This window comes from Oncorhynchus nerka, linkage group LG8 (assembly GCF_034236695.1).
Source record: "Oncorhynchus nerka isolate Pitt River linkage group LG8, Oner_Uvic_2.0, whole genome shotgun sequence".
NCBI lineage: Eukaryota > Metazoa > Chordata > Actinopteri > Salmoniformes > Salmonidae > Oncorhynchus > Oncorhynchus nerka.
This window is the reverse complement of record NC_088403.1, coordinates 59,528,982-59,553,403: the sequence shown is the minus strand read 5'-3', so window position 1 is coordinate 59,553,403 and position 24,422 is coordinate 59,528,982. Positions and strand designations below refer to the sequence as shown.

Here is a 24,422-nt window from a genome sequence, read left to right as displayed (position 1 = left end):
GAATGTTTTTGTACGATGGTGTTAGGAATTTTATGAATAATGACTAAACAATATCTACGTTTAAATAGAACTATAACTAATTAATGTCTACCCTGTTTTATTATATCTGATTAATAATGTTATTTCATAAGGAAGAGATTATGTAGCATGAACAAGGAGTAATTAAACATAATAAACACCATTCCAACTAGGTTGGGGAGGAATGTGTTGTGTGTTTTAAATAAGCAAAGAGGGTCATTAACCTATGTTTGAACCAACTCAACTTTAACTCTGGGGCGTTTAGATAAGACAGCGAGAGCCTCCCTAGGTTTTCCGTTATCTGGAACTGTCTGCTAAATAGTGATAGATAATGGTGAGACTTCAGAAGTTAATCTTGATATAGTGTGTGTGTCAGGAGTGTGCGCTAGTGGGTTGGAATAAACTTTTGAACCTGCTTTGTCTTGGTCGAGAGGAGGAGATTCATTCTATAACCAATGACGTCATATTTTATACATAAACTGTTGTACGTGGTTCTATGGCAGCGCGCTCCGAGAATAAATACTATTATCTAATTTTGATAAGACTGGTCTCTGTCTATTTTATGCAAATAAGGGTCTTACAAATTTTCAGAAACAGACAGCGTGATTTTAATTAAATTGATTAATGAACACATATAGGAATGATAAAATTCCATTAACAGATGGGCAAGATGCTCTGGTTCTATGAATGATATAGGTCTCTGTTGAGTTGTATATCAAAGGCAGATTTTCTTCCCCACAAAACCTAATGTTCAGCACTTGTACTTGAAAAAAACTCTAAAGGGGTTTAATATTTGCAGCTCCTCCTGAAGTGATATTCAGCGTTTAACAGGACACATCATCTGGCGTGAGGACCACTCTGTAAACATTTCCTTCTCAAATTAAAGTGTAAAACAAGACTCTCTTTGTTCTCTCAAACGGTTCATCATCAGCATTACAGCCACAGCCCAGGGAAAGAAGTTTTCAAAATACATTTTTGAATCATTTTGAATCAAACCAAATACTGCTATTGCAATAGTTACCATGCTCTATCTGTGAACGTGTTTCAGTTTATATTGTACTGTTGAGACTCACCCTTCATCCTCCTCTCTTCCTCTCTCCTCTTCGTCTTCCTCAGGTCATTCTCATCCTGACCAAGTATTACCACGTCGACTCCAGCAAGGTCCTAGAGAGCTCCCTCTGGAGGTAAGATCAAAAGGCTGTTTTATAGTCCCTGTTCAGGTTATATCGGCGCCACAGCCAAGTCCACCTATCAGGACAGGGACTCACTGTGAGGTTAAAGTGGCAATATGTCACTTTTTTGGTCGACCAGACCAAATTCACATAGAAATGTGAGTCATAGATCTGTCATTCCCGCTGAAATCAAGTCTAAGAAGCGGTATATCTATGTGCGCTATTTCTATTCTTCCTGTTCTTAAGTTTTGTTTTAAGTGTTTTTTACTTTTGTTTTTGTACACCAGCTTCAAACAGCTGGAAATACAATATTTTTGGTTCTGGAAAATATATTTCACAGTGGTTTAGATGGTAGAATAATTATCTACACTACACTTGCTTATTTTGTCACATAAACTGAAATAAGGCCAACTATTGGAGTTTTAGCAACCAGGAAATGGTGGAACAATTTCTGCATAGTGCACCTTTAAAGAGTGGTGGGTCGGTTTATCTCATTGCTGTGCTTCTCAGAAGACACACTGGCACTGAGTACGGACAGAACAGTTTGGAAGAACGACAAAACATCAGCTGGGGCTGGGAAAGAGAGAAAGTGGGTTGGTGGCATGGGACGAGAACCGGCATCTGTTTGGACAGATAGCTAATCAGTGTGGCACAGGGCAGGACAGTGGGCACCGTCTGGTGCCAGGGAGACAGGGTCACGACTCGGCCTGATGGGCAGACCAGAGCAGCTTCTACTTAGTAGAACTGGCCAGTCAGCAGTGACACTGTTCTCCGTTTCAGAGACTCAGAAGCTCAGAACCAATCACTCTAACACATACATTCTGTTATTCTAAAAGATAAGTGGCAGGGTCCTGGTTCTAATGATAGAAATAGAAAGCCATCAAACAGTAAATGTGTCTCATGCACAGGAGGTTGATGGCACCTCAATAGGGGAGGGCGGGCTGGTGGTAATGGCTGGAATGGAATGGATGGAATGGCATCAAATACATGGTTCCCTCTGTGTTTGATACCATTCCATTTGCTTCGTTCCGGACCTTATTACCAGCTGTCCTCCCCTCCTGTGGTCTCACAATAGTACTTCATTACTCCCCTCTACCTCACTGTGGGTCCTCTGCACTTCAAAACGCTGGCCGCTCATTAGCTGTGACTGCTTGTCTCCCTCTAGCAGTCATATGAATAATGCACATACTATTTCCACCCTGCTCCTGTTGATGTTTTGATTGTTGTAATTCATTAATAATTTTTTACGGTTCACCATGACGAACCAGTCTGGTCGGAGAAAAAAAAAAGAAGTTGAAAGAATCTAAACAAACTGTAATTTAAATCACAAATCTGGCACATTGTTAGCCTCCCTTCATTACTGTCTGTGAACGGTGAAGAGAATTAGCATGTTTTTGTCAGGAGCCAAAATGGCCGCCGTGGTGTTGTTGTGCTGTTATTGTGTGTGTGGGCGTCGGATTCCTGTCAGCTCCAGAATGGCTGTGCAGTTGCACCGCCACCTCCACTGTCCTTGAGCCAACACTTTGATGTCCTCAAGCATGGGATCAAACGGTGGGGAAGATGGGGGAGATTAATGGGCTCGGCACCTCACTGTCAGGTGGTGTAGATCAAGACGCCAGGCGATGTGAGGCACCGCTCTGGAGGAGCGTTAGCTGAGAAGACGGGAGAAAGGAACTTCTGTGAGGCTTCTGGGTCAGTGGGTTTTAGACGCCTGTCATCCGACGTGGCTTGCCTTTGGAGTCCTTTGGACTGGCTTGAAAGTCGGTGATGATTTCTTAGTGTGGGCTACATCAACCACTGCATGGTGAAATGAGACAGATCTGCCTGTACTTCTGTCTGTCTGTTTACCCCTCTTTTACTTTCTCAGTTTTGCTTGTCAATTCTCTTAAATTTGAGAGAGGTTCTGGTTAAGATTAAAAAGCTCTGTGAGGAACCCAGGCATGTGGTCCCCAAACTGTCTCTGTACCTTCCAATGACTCAGCTGAAAGCTGAAGTAACATCAACAGTGGTGATCCCAGCAATCCCGACCCCAGTCTTCCCCGGATGCTTGAAGGGGGGGCGGTCCCATATTTTTCCAATCAGGATTAAGCCAGAGCGGATAATGGGTTTGTGGTGTGAGACAATCCTGTGTGAACTGGGCTTCGGAGAGACGGAGTGGGAGGGATCCAATCCTATGTGAACTGGGCTTCGGAGAGACGGAGTGGGAGGGATCCAATCCTATGTGAACTGGGCCGAGAGACGGAGTGGGAGAGATCCAATCCTATGTGAACTGGGCTTCGGAGAGACGGAGTGGGAGGGATCCAATCCTATGTGAACTGGGCTCGGAGAGACGGAGTGGGAGGGATCCAATCCTATGTGAACTGTGCTTCGGAGAGACGGAGTGGGAGGGATCCAATCCTATGTGAACTGGGCTTCGGAGAGACGGAGTGGGAGGGATCCAATCCTATGTGAACTGGGCTTCGGAGAGACGGAGTGGGAGGGATCCAATCCTATGTGAACTGGGCTTCGGAGAGACGGAGTGGGAGGGATCCAATCCTATGTGAACTGGGCTTCGGAGAGACGGAGTGGGAGGGATCCAATCCTATGTGAACTGGGCTTCGGAGGAGAGACGGAGTGGGAGGGATCCAATCCTATGTGAACTGGGCTTCGGAGAGACGGAGTGGGAGGGATCCAATCCTATGTGAACTGGGCTTCGGAGAGACGGAGTGGGAGGGATCCAATCCTATGTGAAGTGGGCTTCGAGAGACGGAGTGGGAGGGATCCAATCCTATGTGAACTGGGCTTCGGAGAGACGGAGTGGGAGGGATCCAATCCTATGTGAAGTGGGCTTCGGAGAGACGGAGTGGGAGGGATCCAATCCTATGTGAACTGGGCTTCGGAGAGACGGAGTGGGAGGGATCCAATCCTATGTGAACTGGGCTTCGGAGAGACGGAGTGGGAGGGATCCAATCCTATGTGAACTGGGCTTCGGAGAGACGGAGTGGGAGGGATCCAATCTGCTCCAACTGGCTATCTTTCACATGACTAAATTCTCAAAGATCTCTCACAGAATATCATCATCTTCATTTTTATTTCATTCTAAGAGAATATCAAAGGTGACTGATCTGATACAGATCTCGCTTAGGCACAGCCGGGGACGACTAAATATTGATAATTTAAAGTGCTGGTCAATTATACGCTTTAGAATAGTGTATGTGCTTTTGCCCCCTGCTGACACAACTCTCTGTGTAAAACCTGTCTGTTTATGGTCGTGTTCAGATACGACAGAGTTGAAAAAGTTAAGGATAAATCAACTGCTTCAAAGTGGCTGATGGGATTGATTTTTTTTTTTTTTTTTAAAGACCTCAGTTTCTCCCTTGTCTCTCCCAGTGTTCTTTCTTCTTTGTGTTCTGTGGAGTTTGGGCTACCTCCATAACTCTGGCGTCAGCCATGGGAGTTTAATGCTGCGTCTCTGGCTCCAATAACCGGGGCTTTGAATCTGTTATGGCTGTCCCAGGATCCTCAGCTGGAGCTCGAGGAAGAGACCTAAACATTCCCTTTTCTCACCAGAACGGCTCTCTTTGTGATGCAAAACGGCATGGTTGCTATGAAATGGAGGCAACCGAGGATGTTTATATAAAAAAAAAGAAGGTTTATATCGAAAAGACACAGTTTGCGTTTGAATAAAATAATGATTTTCCTTGTAAGGAACATTTAACAACAGCTCCATACGAGACCAGAGACCCAGAAAGGGGAGCGTTATGTCAATTACAGCTATACTGAGATTGTAATGTGGACAACAGGCCTGCTTTTTCCCTCACACTCACACACCTCTCTCTCACTCACAGGCTCTCTCTCACTCACAGGCTCTCTCTCACTCACAAATCTCTCTCTCACTCACACACCTCTCTCTCACTCACACACCTCTCCCTCACTCACAGGCTCTCTCTCACTCACAGGGTCTCTCTCACTCACACACCTCTCTGTCACTCACACACCTCTCTCTCACTCACACACCTCTCTGTCACTCACACACCTCTCTCTTACTCACACACCTCTCTCTCACTCACACACCTCTCTGTCACTCACACATCTCTCTCTCACTCACACACCTCTCTGTCACTCACACACCTCTCTCTCACTCACACACCTCTCTGTCACTCACAAACCTCTCTCACTCACACACCTCTCTGTCACTCACACAACACTCTGTCACTCACACACCTCTCTCTCACTCACACACCTCTCTGTCACTCACACACCTCTCTCTCACTCACACACATCTCTGTCACTCACACACCTCTCTCTCACTCACACACCTCTCTCTCACTCACACACCTCTCTCACTCACACACCTCTCTGTCACTCACACACCTCTCTCTCACTCACAGGCTCTCTCTCACTCACACACCTCTCTCTCACTCACACACCTCTTTCTCACTCATACACCTCTCTGTCACGCACACACCTCTCTCTCACTCACAGGCTCTCTCTCACTCACACACCTCTCTATCACTCACACACCTCTCTCGCGATAGAGAGACAAAGGGGAAAAGACAGTGATGGAGAGAGGAAGAGGGGAAGAGGGGAGGGTAGGGATAGAGGAAGAGGGGAAGAGGGGAGGGTAGGGAGAGAGGAAGAGGGGAAGAGGGGAGGGTAGGGAGAGAGGAAGAGGGGAAGAGGGGAGGGTAGGGAGAGAGGAAGAGGGGAGGGTAGGGAGAGAGGAAGAGGGGAGGGTAGGGAGAGAGGAAGAGAGGAAGAGGGGAGGGTAGGGAGAGAGGAAGAGGGGAAGAGGGGAGGGTAGGGAGAGAGGAAGAGGGGAAGAGGGGAGGGTAGGGAGAGAGGAAGAGGGGAAGAGGGGAGGGTAGGGAGAGAGGATGAGGGGAAGAGGGGAGGGTAGGGAGAGAGGAAGAGAGGAAGAGGGGAGGGGAGGGAGAGAGGAAGAGAGGAAGAGAGGGAGGGTAGGGAGAGAGGGAGAGGGGAAGAGAGGGAGGGTAGGGAGAGAGGAAGAGGGGAGGGTAGGGAGAGAGGAAGAGGGGAAGAGAGGGAGAGAAGAAGTGTGCTTGAGGAGAAACGTATGTGATAAATGTCTGACCTGTGTCCCCTACTGTTTTGCCTCAGGGGACCTTGGGGCTAATCCCTCTCTCTCAATTCAATTCAAGGGGCTTTATTGGCTAGGGAAACATATGTTTACATTGCCAAAGCAAGGCAAATAGAAGTGAAAATAAACAATACAAACATGAACAGTAAACATTACACTCACAAAAGTTTAAAATGAATATTAACACTTCAACTGGCATATTATGGCTATACATAGTCTTGTAACAACTTGCAAATAATTAAAGTACAAAAGGGAAAATAAATAAACATCAATACTGGTTGACCTTTTCTTGTGACAACAGGTCACAAATCTTGCTGCTGTGATGGCACACTGTGGCATTTCACCCAATAGATACGGGAGTTTATCAAAATATAATTATTTTTGGAGTTCTTTGTGGATCTGTGTAATCTGAGGGAAATATGTCTCTCTAATATGGTCATACATTTAGCAGGAGGTTAGGAAGTGCAGGTCAGTTTCCACCTCATTTTGTGGGCAGTGAGCACACAGCCTGTCTTCTCTTGAGAGTCATGTCTGCCTACGGCAGCCTTTCTCAATAGCAAGGCCTTGCTCACTGAGTCTGTACATAGTCAAAGATTTCCTTAATTTTGGGTCACAGTGGTCAGGTATTCTGGCCCTCTGTTAAGGGCCAAAGAGCATTCTAGATTGGTCTGTTTTTTGGTTAGTTCTTTCCAATGTGTATGTATGTGTCTGTCTGTCTGTCTGTCTGTCTGTCTGTCTGTCTGTCTGTCTGTCTGTCTGTCTGTCTGTCTGTCTGTCTGTCTGTCTGTCTGTCTGTCCGTCCGTCCGTCCGTCCGTCCGTCCGTCCGTCCGTCCGTCCGTCCGTCCGTCCGTCCGTCCGAGACAGAGGCCAAACACCACACACCCTCACCATGTGTGTGCACGTGTCTGTGTGCATTGGGACAAGGCTTTGCGTGTGGTTGTGCCTACAGCGTGTGCAGAATGTGTGTTGTGTGTAAGCTGGGAGCATTCACCTCACCGTGAACCTCGGAGCACGAGTTGTTTTCCTACCTCCTTCCCCTCAGTTTCCCCCCAAAACCCCCTGCTGTGCTTTTAGTTTCTGCCACAGATTCTTACTCCTCGGAAAGTCTTCTCAGGCTGATAAGGCAAGAATACTTATTTTTATCAAGAGATCTCTCTTTACAATCTATACTCTCCTGCAGCTGTTTGGACATATGCGTCCAAAATGGCTCCCCATTCCTTATTTAACTCACCACTCTGGTCAAAAGTAGTGAACTATGTAGGGAACAGGGTTCTATAGCGCTCTGGTCTAAAGTAGTGAACTATGTAGGGAATAGGGTTCTATAGGGCTCTGGTCTAAAGTAGTGAACTATGTAGGGAATAGGGTTCTATATGGCTCTGGTCTAAAGTAGTGAACTATGTAGGGAACAGGGTTCTATAGGGCTCTGGTCTAAAGTAGTGAACTATGTAGGGAATAGGGTTCTATATGGCTCTGGTCTAAAGTAGTGAACTATGTAGGGAATAGGGTTCTATAGGGCCCTGGTCTAAAGTAGTGAACTATGTAGGGAATAGGGTTCTATAGGGCTCTGGTCTAAAGTAGTGAACTATGTAGGGAATAGGGTTCTATATGGCTCTGGTCTAAAGTAGTGAACTATGTAGGGAACAGGGTTCTATAGGGCTCTGGTCTAAAGTAGTGAACTATGTAGGGAATAGGGTTCTATATGGCTCTGGTCTAAAGTAGTGAACTATGTAGGGAATAGGGTTCTATAGGGCCCTGGTCTAAAGTAGTGAACTATGTAGGGAATAGGGTTCTATAGAGCTCTGGTCTAAAGTAGTGAACTATGTAGGGAACAGGGTTCTATAGGGCTCTGGTCTAAAGTAGTGAACTATGTAGGGAATAGGGTTCTATAGGGCTCTGGTCTAAAGTAGTGAACTATGTAGGGAATAGGGTTCTATAGCACCCTGGTATAAAGTAGTGAACTATGTAGGGAATAGGGTTCTATAGGGCCCTGGTATAAAGTAGTGAGCTATGTAGGGAATAGGGTTCTCTAGGGCTCTGGTCTAAAGTAGTGAACTATGTAGGGTTCTATAGCGCTCTGGTCTAAAGTAGTAAACTATGTAGGAAATAGGGTTCTATAGCACCCTGGTATAAAGTAGTGAACTATGTAGGGAATAGGGTTCTATAGGGCCCTGGTCTAAAGTAGTGAGCTATGTAGGGAATAGGGTTCTCTAGGGCTCTGGTCTAAAGTAGTGAACTATGTAGGGAAAAGGGAGCCATTTGGGACATACTCTGTGTCTATAACCAGCTGCAGGGTTCGGGTCCATTTCCCTATCCAGAAATCCAAACTTCAGCTGTGGTCTCGCTGTCCCCACTCATTTCCAATGATGAATTAGCATGTCAGAGTCTCAGCGCTACCATCACTATCAACCATCATATGGCCGAGGCCTGTTAACATTTTGTCTTCAGACTCTTCCCGAAAGAGAGACAGGAAATAGCAGCAGCCTGAGTCACTCTACAGTACTGTACCCCGACACCAGCTGGTTACCCCATAGCCTTACTGTATGAACAGACAGGAAGTCAAACGATATGTCAGTCATCCAAAAGCACACGACACCATGATGCATCTCCTGGATGTTTTCTCTCTCTTGGAAGAGATTTTTATCTGAACGGGGGAAAAACCTGTATAAATCAAGGTGAAATGAAAAGAATGAAGGAAACAGTATTCTAATGTCTGTGGCTGGTTGGCTTGAGTGAGGAGCTGGGTGTGGATGATGCTGTTGGGGATGGGGGATTGGCTGCTGCGTTACTAAGAGGGGATGTCAAATTGAGTGTGTGTTGACAGAGTGAGAGTAAACCACATGCAATACTCTCTGGGATGTTAAGCCTGGAACACAAGAGTTGTGACAGGCAAGGATACACAGATGCTCTCTCTCTCTCTGTCTCTCTCTCTCTCTCTCTCTCTCTCTCTCTCTCTCTCTCTGTCTCTCTCTGTCTCTCTCTCTCTCTCTCTCTCGCTCTCTGAACTGCACAATTTCATTTATACATATTCACATACCCATGCCACACACACACACACACACACACACACACACACACACACACACACACACACACACACACACACACACACACACACACACACACACACACACACACACACACACACACACACACACACACACACACACACACACACACACACACACTTTACACATGTGCTGTTAGTGAGAAAGAACACCTGGGATTTATAATTCCTGTGTCCTTCACACTTCTTTTGAACTGATGAGTAGCTGTCAGTTCAGAGAGAGAGCACTCAACGACCCATCCCCCTTATCCCAATCCCCCATCTCCTTACCCCAATCCCCCTTCCCCCTACCCCCTTCTCCCTACCCTCTATCCCCCATCCCCCTACCCCCATCTCCCTACCCCCTATCCCCCATCCCCCTACCCCTTCCCCTACCCCCATCTCCCTATCCCCCATCCCCTACCACTTCCCCCTACCCCATCTCCCTACCCCTATCCCCCATCCCCCTACCCCTTCCCCCTACCCCCCATCTCCCTATCCCCCATCCCCCTACCACTTCCCCCTACCCCATCTCCCTATCACCCTACCCCCTATCCCCCATCCCCCTACCCCTTCCCCTACCCCCATCTCCCTATCCCACATCCCCCTACCCCTTCCCCCTACCCCCCATCTCCCTATCCCCCATCCCCCTACCCCTTCCCCTACCCCCATCTCCCTATCCCCCATCCCCTACCACTTCCCCTACCCCCATCTCCCTACCCCCTATCCCCCATCCCCCTACCCCTTCCCCCTACCCCCATCTCCCTATCCCCCATCCCCCTACCCCTTCCCCCTACCCCCATCTCCCTATCCCCCATCCCCCTACCCCTTCCCCTACCCCCCATCTCCCTATCCCCCATCACCCTACCCCCTATCCCCATCCCCCTACCCCTTCCCCCTACCCCCATCTCCCTATCCCCCATCACCCTACCCCCTATCCCCATCCCCCTACCCCTTCCCCCTACCCCCATCTCCCTATCCCCCATCACCCTACCCCTATCCCCATCCCCCTACCCCTTCCCCTACCCCCATCTCCCTATCCCCCTACCACTTCCCCTACCCCCATCTCCCTACCCCTATCCCCCATCACGCTACCCCTATCCCCATCCCCTACCCCTTCCCCTACCCCCATCTCCCTATCCCCCTTCCCCTACCCCCATCTCCCTATCCCCTTCCCCCTACCCCCATCTCCCTATCCCCATCCCCTACCACTTCCCCCTACCCCCATCTCCTATCCCCCTTCCCCCTACCCCATCTCCCTATCCCCATCCCCCTACCCCCTTCCCCTACCCCCATCTCCCTATCCCCCATCCCCTACCACTTCCCCCTACCCCCATCTCCCTATCCCCCATCCCCCTACCCCTTCCCCCTACCCCCATCTCCCTATCCCCCATCCCCCTACCCCTTCCCCTACCCCCATCTCCCTATCCCCATCCCCTACCACTTCCCCCTACCCCCATCTCCCTACCCCCTATCCCCCATCCCCCTACCCCTTCCCCCTACCCCCATCTCCCTATCCCCATCCCCCTACCCCTTCCCCTACCCCCATCTCCCTATCCCCATCCCCTACCCCTTCCCCTACCCCCATCTCCCTATCCCCCATCACCCTACCCCTATCCCCATCCCCCTACCCCTTCCCCTACCCCCATCTCCCTATCCCCCATCACCCTACCCCTATCCCCATCCCCCTACCCCTTCCCCTACCCCCATCTCCCTATCCCCCATCACCCTACCCCCTATCCCCATCCCCTACCCCTTCCCCTACCCCCATCTCCCTATCCCCCTACCACTTCCCCCTACCCCCATCTCCCTACCCCTATCCCCCATCACCCTACCCCCTATCCCCATCCCCTACCCCTTCCCCCTACCCCCATCTCCCTATCCCCTTCCCCCCTACCCCCATCTCCCTATCCCCTTCCCCTACCCCCATCTCCCTATCCCCCATCCCCCTACCACTTCCCCCTACCCCCATCTCCCTATCCCCCTTCCCCTACCCCCATCTCCTATCCCCCATCCCCCTACCACTTCCCCCTACCCCCATCTCCCTATCCCCCATCACCCTACCCCCTATCCCCATCCCCCTACCCCTTCCCCTACCCCCATCTCCCTATCCCCTTCCCCCTACCCCCATCTCCCTATCCCCCATCACCCTACCCCTATCCCCATCCCCTTCCCCCTACCCCCATCTCCCTATCCCCCTTCCCCCTACCCCCATCTCCCTATCCCCTTCCCCCTACCCCCATCTCCCTATCCCCCATCCCCCTACCACTTCCCCCTACCCCCATCTCCCTACCCCTATCCCCATCCCCCTACCCCTTCCCCCTACCCCCATCTCCCTATCCCCCATCACCCTACCCCCTATCCCCATCCCCCTACCCCTTCCCCTACCCCCATCTCCCTATCCCCCATCACCCTACCCACTATCCCCATCCCCCTACCCCTTCCCCCTACCCCCATCTCCCTATCCCCCTTCCCCCTACCCCCATCTCCCTATCCCCCTACCACTTCCCCCTACCCCCATCTCCCTACCCCCTATCCCCCATCACCCTACCCCCTATCCCCATCCCCCCCTACCCCTTCCCCTACCCCCATCTCCCTATCCCCCATCACCCTACCCCTATCCCCATCCCCCCTACCCCGTCCCCTACCCCAATCCCCATCCCCCTACCCCTATCGCACATCCCACTACCCCTACCCCTTCCTCCTACCCCCTATACCCCATCTCCCTATCCCCCATCCTCCTACCCCTATCCCCCATCCCCCTACCCCTACCCTTCCTCCTACCCCCATCCCCCATCCCCCTATCCCCCATCACCCTACCCCTATCCCCATCCCCCTACCCCTTCCCCCTACCCCCATCTCCCTATCCCCCATCACCCTACCCCTATCCCCATCCCCCTACCCCGTCCCCCTACCCCAATCCCCCATCCCCCTACCCCTATCGCACATCCCACTACCCCTACCCTTCCTCCTACCCCCTATACCCCATCTCCTATCCCCCATCCTCCTACCCCTATCCCCCATCCCCCTACCCCTACCCCTTCCTCCTACCCCATCCCCCATCCCCCCTACCCCCTTCTCCCTACTCCCTACCCCCTATCCCCCATCCCCTACCCCTACCCCTTCCTCCTACCCCCTATACCCCATCTCCCTATCCCCCATCCTCCTACCCCAATCCCCCATCCCCTACCCCCTTCTCCCTACTCCCTACCCCCATCCCCCATCTCCCTACCCCCTTCTCCCTACTCCCTACCCCCATCCCCCATGCCCCCATCCTCCCTACCCCCATCCACTTACCCCCTCAGGCTCACTTCAGGCATTTGTCAAACTCGTTTCTCCTCCTCTCATCCTCTCTCCACCGCTGTCATCCACTCCTTTTGTTTCTCTACTTCCTTGCAGTCTATTCTTTCCTCTGATCCTGGGTATGTCATAATCAATATGATAGTAAGGCCTTGCTCTTGAGTCACGACCCATCCTTCTCTCTGTCTGATCTTGATACTTCAAAGCTACATTAGAGAGGCATGCACTTGTATCCATCCCACATTATGAAAATAGTTCTTTCTCTCTCTTCCACTCTCTATTTATCTCTCTCTGTCTCTCGCTCTTTATCTCTCTTCCACTCTCTATTTATCTCTCTCTGTCTCTCTCTCTTTCTCTCTCTTCCACTCTCTATTTATCTCTCTCTGTCTCTCTCTCTTTCTCTCTCTTCCACTCTCTATTTATCTCTCTCTGTCTCTCTCTCTTTCTCTCTCTTCCACTCTCTATTTATCTCTCTCTGTCTCTCTCTCTTTCTCTCTCTTCCACTCTCTATTTATCTCTCTCTGTCTCTCGCTCTTTATCTCTCTCTGTCCCCCCTCCTCCCCTTGTTTCTCCCACTATCTGCTGGTCTCTGACACAAATCTACCATCATGCTATCCAACTTTCTCATTCCTTCTCTCTCTCCCTCCCTATTTCTTTATTTCTCTCATTCCTTCGTCCTTTCTGGCCAGATGGTCTTTGTGCTGTAAATAGTTAATCGAGGCTAGCTGCATCATCTTCCCATTTTCACTCCAGTCCTCCATGCATATTTCATAGCCTTGGGAGATGGAGAGAGACAGACAGACATACAGACAGAGAGAGACAGAGAGAGAGACAAAGAGAGAGACAGAGAGAGAGACAGAGAGAGAGACCGAGAGAGAGACAGAGAGAAAGAGAGGGAGCGAGAGAGAGAGAGACAGACAGAGAGAGAGACAGAGAGAAAGAGAGGGAGCGAGAGAGAGAGAGAGTAAGAGAAAGGGATGGAGAGCAAGATGGATAGAGATACAGTAGAGCGAGATAGATGGATGGAGGCAGGGAGAAAGAGGGAGGGAGGGAGGGAGGGGGGAGGGAGGGAGCGAGGGAGGGAGGGGAGGGAGGGAGGGAGGAGAGGAGAGAGGGGGGGGGACTCAGCCTGATAAAGAAATAGCAGTGGAATGAATAAATCAAAGTGGATCCACAATGCCGGGGATACTTGAGTGCGTTGGAGCTGCGGGCAGCAGGCGAGGCCCACCATAGCAGCTCCCTGACACAGAGAGAACCAGAACACTCACTGATGAAGACAGGAGATGGAGGAGAGGGAATATAGATGGATAAAGAGAGGTTGATGGATACTGTAAATCTGTTGGGGGTCAAACGAGTGTTGAGGGTTTAAACGTTTCATTTATTGTGTATCTGATACTTAGGCTACACTTTATTTTAACCAATGCCAGGATTCATGCTATGTGGCAACAATGGACACTCTCTTACCATTTGAGTTTGTTTTTTTAGTTACTTCAATGAATTCAACACTGTTGGCAACTATTGTCCCTGGTATCAAATGATAGGAACCTTCAGCATGTCACGTACCAATGCACCAGTGCTATCAACACATTCAACACATCACCACTGAACTGTAACGTGTTAGCACTGAGCACCGGGTGAGATGTAGGCAGGAGGAAGGTACATCTTAGCACTACACCCACTCTTGGCAGTGTTGCACAGCGGCGGTTGAGTGACTGATGGCCTCAGAGGCTGATGGAAAGCCGAGGGTACAGAAGATGGTGGTGCGTTAGCACTGAGTGAAGTAGCAGGATATGGTGCTAATTGGGACAAGGGTGTTAATGCTAGAGGGAGGGAGAGAAGGGGATAGAGGAAGAGAGGGAGAGAATGTGAGGGAAGGAGAGAGCGAGATGGAGGGAAAAAGTGAAAACAGCATTGACAAGGAACCCTAATTATTTGTCACTCAATATTCTCCCTCTATTCTCCCTCTAGTATTCTCCCTCTAGTATTCTCCCCCTAGTATTCTCCCTCTAGTATTCTCCCTCTAGTATTCTCCCTCTAGTATTCTCCCTCTAGTATTCTCCCTCTATTCTCCCTCTAGTATTCTCCCTCTATTCTCCCTCTAGTATTCTCCCTCTATTCTCCCTCTAGTATTCTCCCTCTAGTATTCTCCCTCTATTCTCCCTCTATTCTCCCTCTAGTATTCTCCCTCTAGTATTCTCCCTCTAGTATTCTCCCTCTATTCTCCCTCTAGTATTCTCCCTCTATTCTCCCTCTATTCTCCCTCTAGTATTCACCCTCTAGTATTCTCCCTCTATTCTCCCTCTAGTATTCTCCCTCTATTCTCCCTCTAGTATTCTCCCTCTATTCCCCCTCTAGTATTCTCCCTCTATTCTCCCTCTAGTATTCTCCCTCTAGTATTCTCCCTCTAGTATTCTCCCTCTAGTATTCTCCCTCTAGTATACTCCCTCTAGTATTCTCCCTCTAGTATACTCCCTCTAGTATTCTCCCTCTAGTATTCTCCCTCTAGTATACTCCCTCTAGTATTCTCCCTCTAGTATACTCCCTCTAGTATTCACCCTCTAGTATTCTCCCTCTAGTATTCTCCCTCTAGTATTCTCCCTCTAGTATACTCCCTCTAGTATTCTCCCTATATTCTCCCTCTATTCTCCCTCTATTCTCCCTCTAGTATTCTCCCTCTATTCTCCCTCTAGTATTCTCACTCTATTCTCCCTCTAGTATTCTCCCTCTAGTATTCTCCCTCTAGTATACTCCCTCTAGTATTCTCCCTCTAGTATTCTCCCTCTAGTATACTCCCTCTAGTATTCTCCCTCTAGTATTCTCCCTCTAGTATTCACCCTCTAGTATTCTCCCTCTAGTATTCTCCCTCTAGTATACTCCCTCTAGTATTCTCCCTCTAGTATTCTCCCTCTAGTATTCACCCTCTAGTATACTCCCTCTAGTATTCTCCCTCTAGTATTCTCCCTCTAGTATACTCCCTCTAGTATTCTCCCTCTAGTATTCTCCCTCTAGTATTCTCCCTCTAGTATTCTCCCTCTATTCTCCCCCTAGTATTCTCCCTCTAGTATTCTCCCTCTAGTATTCTCCCTCTATTCTCCCTCTAGTATTCTCCCTCTATTCTCCCTCTAGTATTCTCCCTCTAGTATTCTCCCTCTATTCTCCCTCTAGTATTCTCCCTCTAGTATTCTCCCTCTAGTATTCTCCCTCTATTCTCCCTCTAGTATTCTCCCTCTATTCTCCCTCTATTCTCCCTCTAGTATTCACCCTCTAGTATTCTCCCTCTATTCTCCCTCTATTATTCTCCCTCTATTCTCCCTCTAGTATTCTCCCTCTATTCTCCCTCTAGTATTCTCCCTCTAGTATTCTCCCTCTAGTATTCTCCCTCTAGTATACTCCCTCTAGTATTCTCCCTCTAGTATACTCCCTCTAGTATTCTCCCTCTAGTATTCTCCCTCTAGTATACTCCCTCTAGTATTCTCCCTCTAGTATTCACCCTCTAGTATTCTCCCTCTAGTATTCTCCCTCTAGTATTCTCCCTCTAGTATACTCCCTCTAGTATTCTCCCTATATTCTCCCTCTATTCTCCCTCTATTCTCCCTCTAGTATTCTCCCTCTATTCTCCCTCTAGTATTCTCACTCTATTCTCCCTCTAGTATTCTCCCTCTAGTATTCTCCCTCTAGTATTCTCCCTCTAGTATACTCCCTCTAGTATTCTCCCTCTAGTATTCTCCCTCTAGTATTCACCCTCTAGTATTCTCCCTCTAGTATTCTCCCTCTAGTATACTCCCTCTAGTATTCCCCCTCTATTCTCCCTCTATTCTCCCTCTAGTATTCCCCCTCTATTCTCCCTCTAGTATTCTCACTCTATTCTCCCTCTAGTATTCTCCCTCTAGTATTCTCCCTCTAATATTCTCCCTCTATTCTCCCTATAGTATTCTCCCTCTATTCTCCCTCTATTCTCCCTCTAGTATTCTCCCTCTATTCTCCCTCTAGTATTCTCCCTCTAGTATTCTCCCTCTATTCTCCCTCTAGTATTCTCCCTCTAGTATTCTCCCTCTAGTATTCTCCCTCTATTCTCCCTCTAGTATTCTCCCTCTATTCTCCCTCTATTCTCCCTCTAGTATTCACCCTCTAGTATTCTCCCTCTATTCTCCCTCTATTATTCTCCCTCTATTCTCCCTCTAGTATTCTCCCTCTATTCCCCCTCTAGTATTCTCCCTCTATTCTCCCTCTAGTATTCTCCCTCTAGTATTCTCCCTCTAGTATTCTCCCTCTAGTATACTCCCTCTAGTATTCTCCCTCTAGTATACTCCCTCTAGTATTCTCCCTCTAGTATTCTCCCTCTAGTATACTCCCTCTAGTATTCTCCTCTAGTATTCACCCTCTAGTATTCTCCTCTAGTATTCTCCCTCTAGTATTCTCCCTCTAGTATACTCCCTCTAGTATTCTCCCTATATTCTCCTCTATTCTCCCTCTATTCTCCCTCTAGTATTCTCCCTCTATTCTCCCTCTAGTATTCTCACTCTATTCTCCCTCTAGTATTCTCCCTCTAGTATTCTCCCTCTAGTATTCTCCCTCTAGTATACTCCCTCTAGTATTCTCCCTCTAGTATTCTCCCTCTAGTATTCACCCTCTAGTATTCTCCCTCTAGTATTCTCCCTCTAGTATACTCCCTCTAGTATTCCCCCTCTATTCTCCCTCTATTCTCCCTCTAGTATTCCCCCTCTATTCTCCCTCTAGTATTCTCACTCTATTCTCCCTCTAGTATTCTCCCTCTAGTATTCTCCCTCTAATATTCTCCCTCTATTCTCCCTATAGTATTCTCCCTCTATTCTCCCTTTATTCTCCCTCTAGTATTCTCCCTCTAGTATTCTCCCTCTAGTATTCTCCCTCTAGTATTCTCCCTCCTTAGTATTCTCCCTCTAGTATTCTCCCTCTAGTATTCTCCCTTTAGTATTCTCCCTCTAGTATTCTCCCTCCTTAGTATTCTCCCTCTAGTATTCTCCCTCTAGTATTCTCCTTCTAGTATTCTCCCTCTATTCTCCCTCTAGTATTCTCCCTCTATTCTCCCTCTATTCTCCCTCTATTCTCCCTCTATTATTCTCCCTCTATTCTCCCTCTATTCTCCCTTTAGTATTCTCCCTCTATTCTCCCTCTATTCCCCCTCTAGTATTCTCCCTATATTCTCCCTCTATTCTCCCTTTAATATTCTCCCTCTATTCCCCCTCTAGTATCCTCCCTCTATTCCCCCTCTAGTATTCCCCCTCTAGTATTCTCCTCTACTATTCTCCCTCTAGTATTCTCCCATTAGTATTATCCCCCTAGTATTCTCCCTCTAGTATTCTCCCCTAGTATTATCCCCCTAGTATTCTCCCTCTAGTATTCTCCCTCTAGTATTCTCCCCCTAGTATTCTCCCTCTAGTATTCTCCCTCTTTTCTCCCTCTAGTATTCTCCCTCTAGTATTCTCCCTCTAATATTCTCCCTCTATTCTCCCTATAGTATTCTCCCTCTATTCTCCCTCTATTCTCCCTCTAGTATTCTCCCTCTATTCTCCCTCTAGTATTCCCCCTCTAGTATTCTCCCTCTACTATTCTCCCTCTAGTATTCTCCCATTAGTATTATCCCCCTAGTATTCTCCCTCTAGTATTCTCCCCTAGTATTATCCCCCTAGTATTCTCCCTCTAGTATTCTCCCTCTAGTATTCTCCCCTAGTATTCTCCCTCTAGTATTCTCCCTCTTTTCTCCTCTAGTATTCTCCCTCTAGTATTCTCCCTCTAATATTCTCCTCTATTCTCCCTATAGTATTCTCCCTCTATTCTCCCTCTATTCTCCCTCTAGTATTCTCCCTCTATTCTCCCTCTAGTATTCTCCCTCTAGTATTCTCCCTCTATTCTCCCTCTAGTATTCTCCCTCTAGTATTCTCCCTCTAGTATTCTCCCTCTATTCTCCCTCTAGTATTCTCCCTCTATTCTCCCTCTATTCTCCCTCTAGTATTCACCCTCTAGTATTCTCCCTCTATTCTCCCTCTATTATTCTCCCTCTATTCTCCCTCTAGTATTCTCCCTCTATTCCCCCTCTAGTATTCTCCCTCTATTCTCCCTCTAGTATTCTCCCTCTAGTATTCTCCCTCTAGTATTCTCCCTCTAGTATTCTCCTCTAGTATACTCCCTCTAGTATTCTCCTCTAGTATACTCCCTCTAGTATTCTCCTCTAGTATTCTCCCTCTAGTATACTCCCTCTAGTATTCTCCCTCTAGTATTCACCCTCTAGTATTCTCCCTCTAGTATTCTCCCTCTAGTATTCTCCCTCTAGTATACTCCCTCTAGTATTCTCCCTATATTCTCCCTCTATTCTCCCTCTATTCTCCCTCTAGTATTCTCCCTCTATTCTCCTCTAGTATTCTCACTCTATTCTCCCTCTAGTATTCTCCCTCTTGTATTCTCCCTCTAGTATTCTCCCTCTAGTATACTCCCTCTAGTATTCTCCTCTAGTATTCTCCCTCTAGTATTCACCCTCTAGTATTCTCCCTCTAGTATTCTCCTCTAGTATACTCCCTCTAGTATTCCCCCTCTATTCTCCCTCTATTCTCCTCTAGTATTCCCCTCTATTCTCCCTCTAGTATTCTCACTCTATTCTCCCTCTAGTATTCTCCCTCTAGTATTCTCCCTCTAATATTCTCCCTCTATTCTCCCTATAGTATTCTCCCTCTATTCTCCCTTTATTCTCCCTCTAGTATTCTCCCTCTAGTATTCTCCCTCTAGTATTCTCCCTCTAGTATTCTCCTCCTTAGTATTCTCCCTCTAGTATTCTCCTCTAGTATTCTCCCTTTAGTATTCTCCTCTAGTATTCTCCCTCCTTAGTATTCTCCCTCTAGTATTCTCCTCTAGTATTCTCCTTCTAGTATTCTCCTCTATTCTCCCTCTAGTATTCTCCCTCTATTCTCCCTCTATTCTCCCTCTATTCTCCCTCTATTATTCTCCCTCTATTCTCCCTCTATTCTCCCTTTAGTATTCTCCCTCTATTCTCCCTCTATTCCCCCTCTAGTATTCTCCCTATATTCTCCCTCTATTCTCCCTTTAATATTCTCCCTCTATTCCCCTCTAGTATCCTCCCTCTATTCCCCTCTAGTATTCCCCTCTAGTATTCTCCCTCTACTATTCTCCCTCTAGTATTCTCCCATTAGTATTATCCCCCTAGTATTCTCCCTCTAGTATTCTCCCCCTAGTATTATCCCCCTAGTATTCTCCCTCTAGTATTCTCCCTCTAGTATTCTCCCCCTAGTATTCTCCCTCTAGTATTCTCCCTCTTTTCTCCCTCTAGTATTCTCCCTCTAGTATTCTCCCCCTAGTATTCTCCCTTTAGTATTCTCCCTCTATTCTCCCTCTAGTATTCTCCCTTTAGTATTCTCCCTCTATTCTCCCTCTAGTATTCTCACTCTATTCTCCCTCTAGTATTCTCCCTCTAGTATTCTCCCTCTAATATTCTCCCTCTATTCTCCCTCTAGTATTCTCACTCTATTCTCCCTCTATTCTCCCTCTAGTATTCTCCCTCTAGTATTCTCCCTCTATTCTCCCTCTAGTATTCTCCCTCTAGTATTCTGCCTTTAGTATTCTCCCTCTAGTATTCTCCCTTTAGTATTCTCCCTCCTTAGTATTTTCCCTCTAGTATTCTCCCTCTAGTATTCTCCCTCCGTAGTATTCTCCCTCTAGTATTCTCCCTCTAGTATTCTCCCTCTAGTATTCTCCCTCTAGTATTCTCCCTTTAGTATTCTCCCTCTAGTATTCTCCCCCTAGTATTCTCCCTCTAGTATTCTCCCTCTATTCTCCCTCTAGTATTCTCCCTCTAGTATTCTCCCTTTAGTATTCTCCCTCTAGTATTCTCCCTTTAGTATTCTCCCTCCTTAGTATTTTCCCTCTAGTATTCTCCCTCTAGTATTCTCCCTCCGTAGTATTCTCCCTCTAGTATTCTCCCTCTAGTATTCTCCCTCTAGTATTCTCCCTCTAGTATTCTCCCTCTAGTATTCTCCCTCCTTAGTATTCTCCCTCTAGTATTCTCCCTCTAGTATTCTCCCTCTAGTATTCTCCCTCTAGTATTCTCCCTCTAGAATTCTCCCTCCTTAGTATTCTCTTCTCCATTTTTTTCCCGTTGCTCACGTTCCCCCTCTCTGGTGCTCCAGACCGCCATTCTGCCCATCATCACACACCTGTCACCATCGTTGATCGCATCAGCGCTTCATTGGACTCCATCACTTTGTTGATTGCCTCCTCTGTATCTGTCTGTTCCTCAGTTTGATCCTGGTGTCAGCGTTCATTTTATGTTTCCCCTGTCCGTGTTTTGTTTTATGTCTGTTATTTATTAAATATTCACTCCCTGTTCTCGTGTCCCAGCGTTTGTCCTCACACTATTCTCCCTCTATTCTCCCTCTAATATTCTCCCTCTATTCTCCCTCTAGTATTCTCACTCTATTCTCCCTCTAGTATTCTCCCCCTAGTATTCTCCCTCTAGTATTCTCCCTCTATTCTCCCTCTAGTATTCTCCCCCTAGTATTCTCCATCTAGTATTCTCCCTCTATTCTCCCTTTAGTATTATCTCCTAGTATTCTCCTTCTACTCTGTGTTTAGTATTCTCCCTTTAGAAGAGGGGTACAGTATTGGTAGAGAGTGGAGGGGTAGAGTATTGGTAGAGAGTGGAGGGGTAGAGTATTGGTAGAGAGAGGAGGGGTACAGTATTGGTAGAGAGTGGAGGGGTACAGTATTGGTAGAGAGAGGAGGGGTACAGTATTGGTAGAGAGAGAGGAAGTGTACAGTATTGGTAGAGAGTGGAGGGGTACAGTATTGGTAGAGAGAGGAGGGGTACAGTATTGGTAGAGAGAGGAGGGGTACAGTATTAGTAGAGAGAGGAGGGGTACAGTATTGGTAGAGAGAGAGGAGGGGTACAGTATTGGTAGAGAGAGGAGGGGTACAGTATTAGTAGAGAGAGGAGGGGTACAGTATTGGTAGAGAGAGAGGAGGGGTACAGTATTAGTAGAGAGAGGAGTGGTACAGTATTGGTAGAGAGAGGAGGGGTACAGTATTGGTAGAGAGAGGAGGGGTACCGTATTGGTAGAGAGAGAAGGGGGTACAGTATTAGTAGAGAGAGGAGGGGTACAGTATTGGTAGAGAGAGGAGGGGTACAGTATTAGTAGAGAGAGGAGGGGTACAGTATTGGTAGAGAGAGGAGGGGTACAGTATTGGTAGAGAGAGAAGGGGGGTACAGTATTAGTAGAGAGAGGAGGGGTACAGTATTAGTAGAGAGAGGAGGGGTACAGTATTGGTAGAGAGAGAGGAGGGGTACAGTATTAGTAGAGAGAGGAGGGGTACATTATTGGTAGAGGGAGGAGGGGTACAGAAACCCAGCCTAAAACCCCAAACAGCAAGCAATGCAAATGTAGAACCACGGTGGCTAGGAAAAACTCCCTGGAAAGGCAGAAACCTAGGAAGAAACCTAGAGAGGAACCAGGCTCTGAGGGGTGGCCAGTCCTCTTCTGGCTGTGCCGGGTAGAGAGGAACCAGGCTATGTGGGGTGGCCAGTCCTCTTCTGTCTGTGCCGGGTAGAGAGGAACCAGGCTATGTGGGGTGGCCAGTCCTCTTCTGGCTGTGCCGGGTGGAGATTATAACAGAACATGGCCAAGATGTTCAAATGTTCATAGATGACCAACAGGGTCAAGAAAATAATAATCACAGTGGTTGTAGAGGGTGCAACAGGTCAGCACCTCAGGAGTAAATGTCAGTTGGCTTTTCATAGCTGATCATAATGACCGTAAAAGCGAAAACCACCATGTTTAGGTTTGACAGATCTAGACTGAGGCACAGAGACGGTCTCAATGGGGAATCCTGAGCTGACTACACTGACTGCTAGGGGCAGACTCCACTAGGCTGGCAGCTTGGCAAACAGCCTGGCCTGCACCCTATCTCATTGTGGAGCAAGACCCCTGTCTATGTTGATAGATAAGATGAGAGCACCCCTCAAGCTAGGATGAAGTCTGTCCCTCATCAGTAGGCCAAGCTTGATCCTGTTTGTGGGTGAGTCCCAGAAAGAGGGCCAGTTCTCTACATATTCTATCTTTTGGGAGGGACAGAAAACAGTTTTCAACCAGCGATTGAGTTGTGAGACTCTGCTGTAGAGCTCATCACTCCCCCTAACTGGGGGCAGAGACAATTACTCAACGCCAAAACATCTTTCTAGCTAAATGGCAGTCTGAAGCGATGTTGCACTTGGTGACCTCTGACTGTTTCATCCTAACATCACTGGTGTCTATGTGGATAACAGTATCCCTATACTTCATTTGGTTTATTTGACCTTTTATTTAACTAGGCAAGTCAGTTAAAACTTCTTATGGCTGAGATCCCGTTAACGGGATCGATATGACAACGGCCCGTGAAAGTGCAGGGCGCCAAATTCAAACAACATGAATCTCATAATTTAAATTCGTCAAACATACATAACATACATAATACAGGTAACGAGTGGAGGACAGAGGAGCCTCTTAACTAGTTGCTCCTACCCTCTACTTTTTTGAACATTTTGTTAAAAATCGCGCAACATTTCAGCGCCCTGCTACTCATGCCAGGAATATAGTACGTTCATATGGTTAGAATGTGTGTATAGGAAACCCTCGGACGTTTTTAAAACTGGTTAAATCACGACTGTGGCTATTACATAACGTGCGTTACATCGGAAAGCGCAGGAAAACCTGATCACAGAAAATGGAAATAAATATCCTTGCGCCACTTCCAGCAATTGTTAACAGTGAGCCGAATTAGATAAGACCGAGCATTCAACTCCCACAGCATCCCCATGTAGTCGAGTATCTTGTGAATTTAATCCTCTTTGATTCTTGGTTGAACCGAAAGAGGGGCACGACGTACCTCCGGTCTCCGCCCAGATCATTCCGGAAGAGCTCTCTCCTGAAATTTTTTCCAAGACGACAGCTAATGATATGTACATCGCCTACGTATGATTTTTATCGCTTATTAACGTTTACTAATACCTAAAGTAGCATTACAAACGTATTTCGAAGTGTTTTGTGAAAGTTTATCGTCTACTTTTTGAATTTTAAAAAATGACGTTACGTTGTGAAATCGCTGTTTTTTTCGTTTATCACACAGTCTACATATAACGATATCTTGGCTTTATATGGCCCGATTTAATCGAAATAAAGACCCAATAGTGTTTATGGGACATCTAGGAGTGCCAACAAAGAAGATGGTGAAAGGTAATGACTGTTTTCTATTTTATTGTGCGGTTTGTGTAACGCCGAAATGCTAATTATTTTGTTTACGTCCCCTGCTGTGTTTTTCTGTTGTAGTGTATTGGTGCATGCTATCAGATAATAGCTTCTCATGCTGTCGCCTTTTAAACATTTTAAAAATCTGACTTGTTGCCTGGATTCACAACGAGTGTAGCTTTAATTTGATACCCTGCATGTGTATTTTAATGAACTTTTGAGTTTTAACTAATACTATTAGCATTTAGCGTAGCGCATTTGCATTTCCAGAGCTCTAGTTGGGACGCAAGCGTCCCAGGTAGAGGTAAGAGGTTAAAGAAGAAGTTACAGGTCTTTGAGAACCAGAAATCTTGCTTGTTTGTAGGTGACCAAATACTTATTTTCCACCTTAATTTGCAAATAAATTCATTAAAAACCCTACAATGTGATTTTCTGGATTTTGTTGAAGTGTACCTAGGATGAAAATTACAGGCCTAGGATGAAAATTACAGGCCTCTCTCATCTTTTTCAGTGGGAGAACTTGCACAATTGGTGGCTGACTAAA

General features: G+C 47.3%; 1 protein-coding gene across 3 annotated transcripts in view; it reads left to right on the top strand.

Annotated features, from left to right (window-relative positions):
• LOC115133868 (VPS10 domain-containing receptor SorCS2-like) overlaps positions 1–24,422 on the top strand; it is a 431,471-nt gene that overhangs the window by 133,053 nt on the left and 273,996 nt on the right. For all 3 annotated transcript variants that reach the window (XM_065021949.1, XM_065021948.1, XM_065021950.1), the window contains exon 2: positions 1,135–1,202. In XM_065021949.1, coding sequence (XP_064878021.1) covers positions 1,135–1,202 — 68 coding nt within the window. The remainder of the gene's footprint in view (positions 1–1,134; positions 1,203–24,422) is intronic.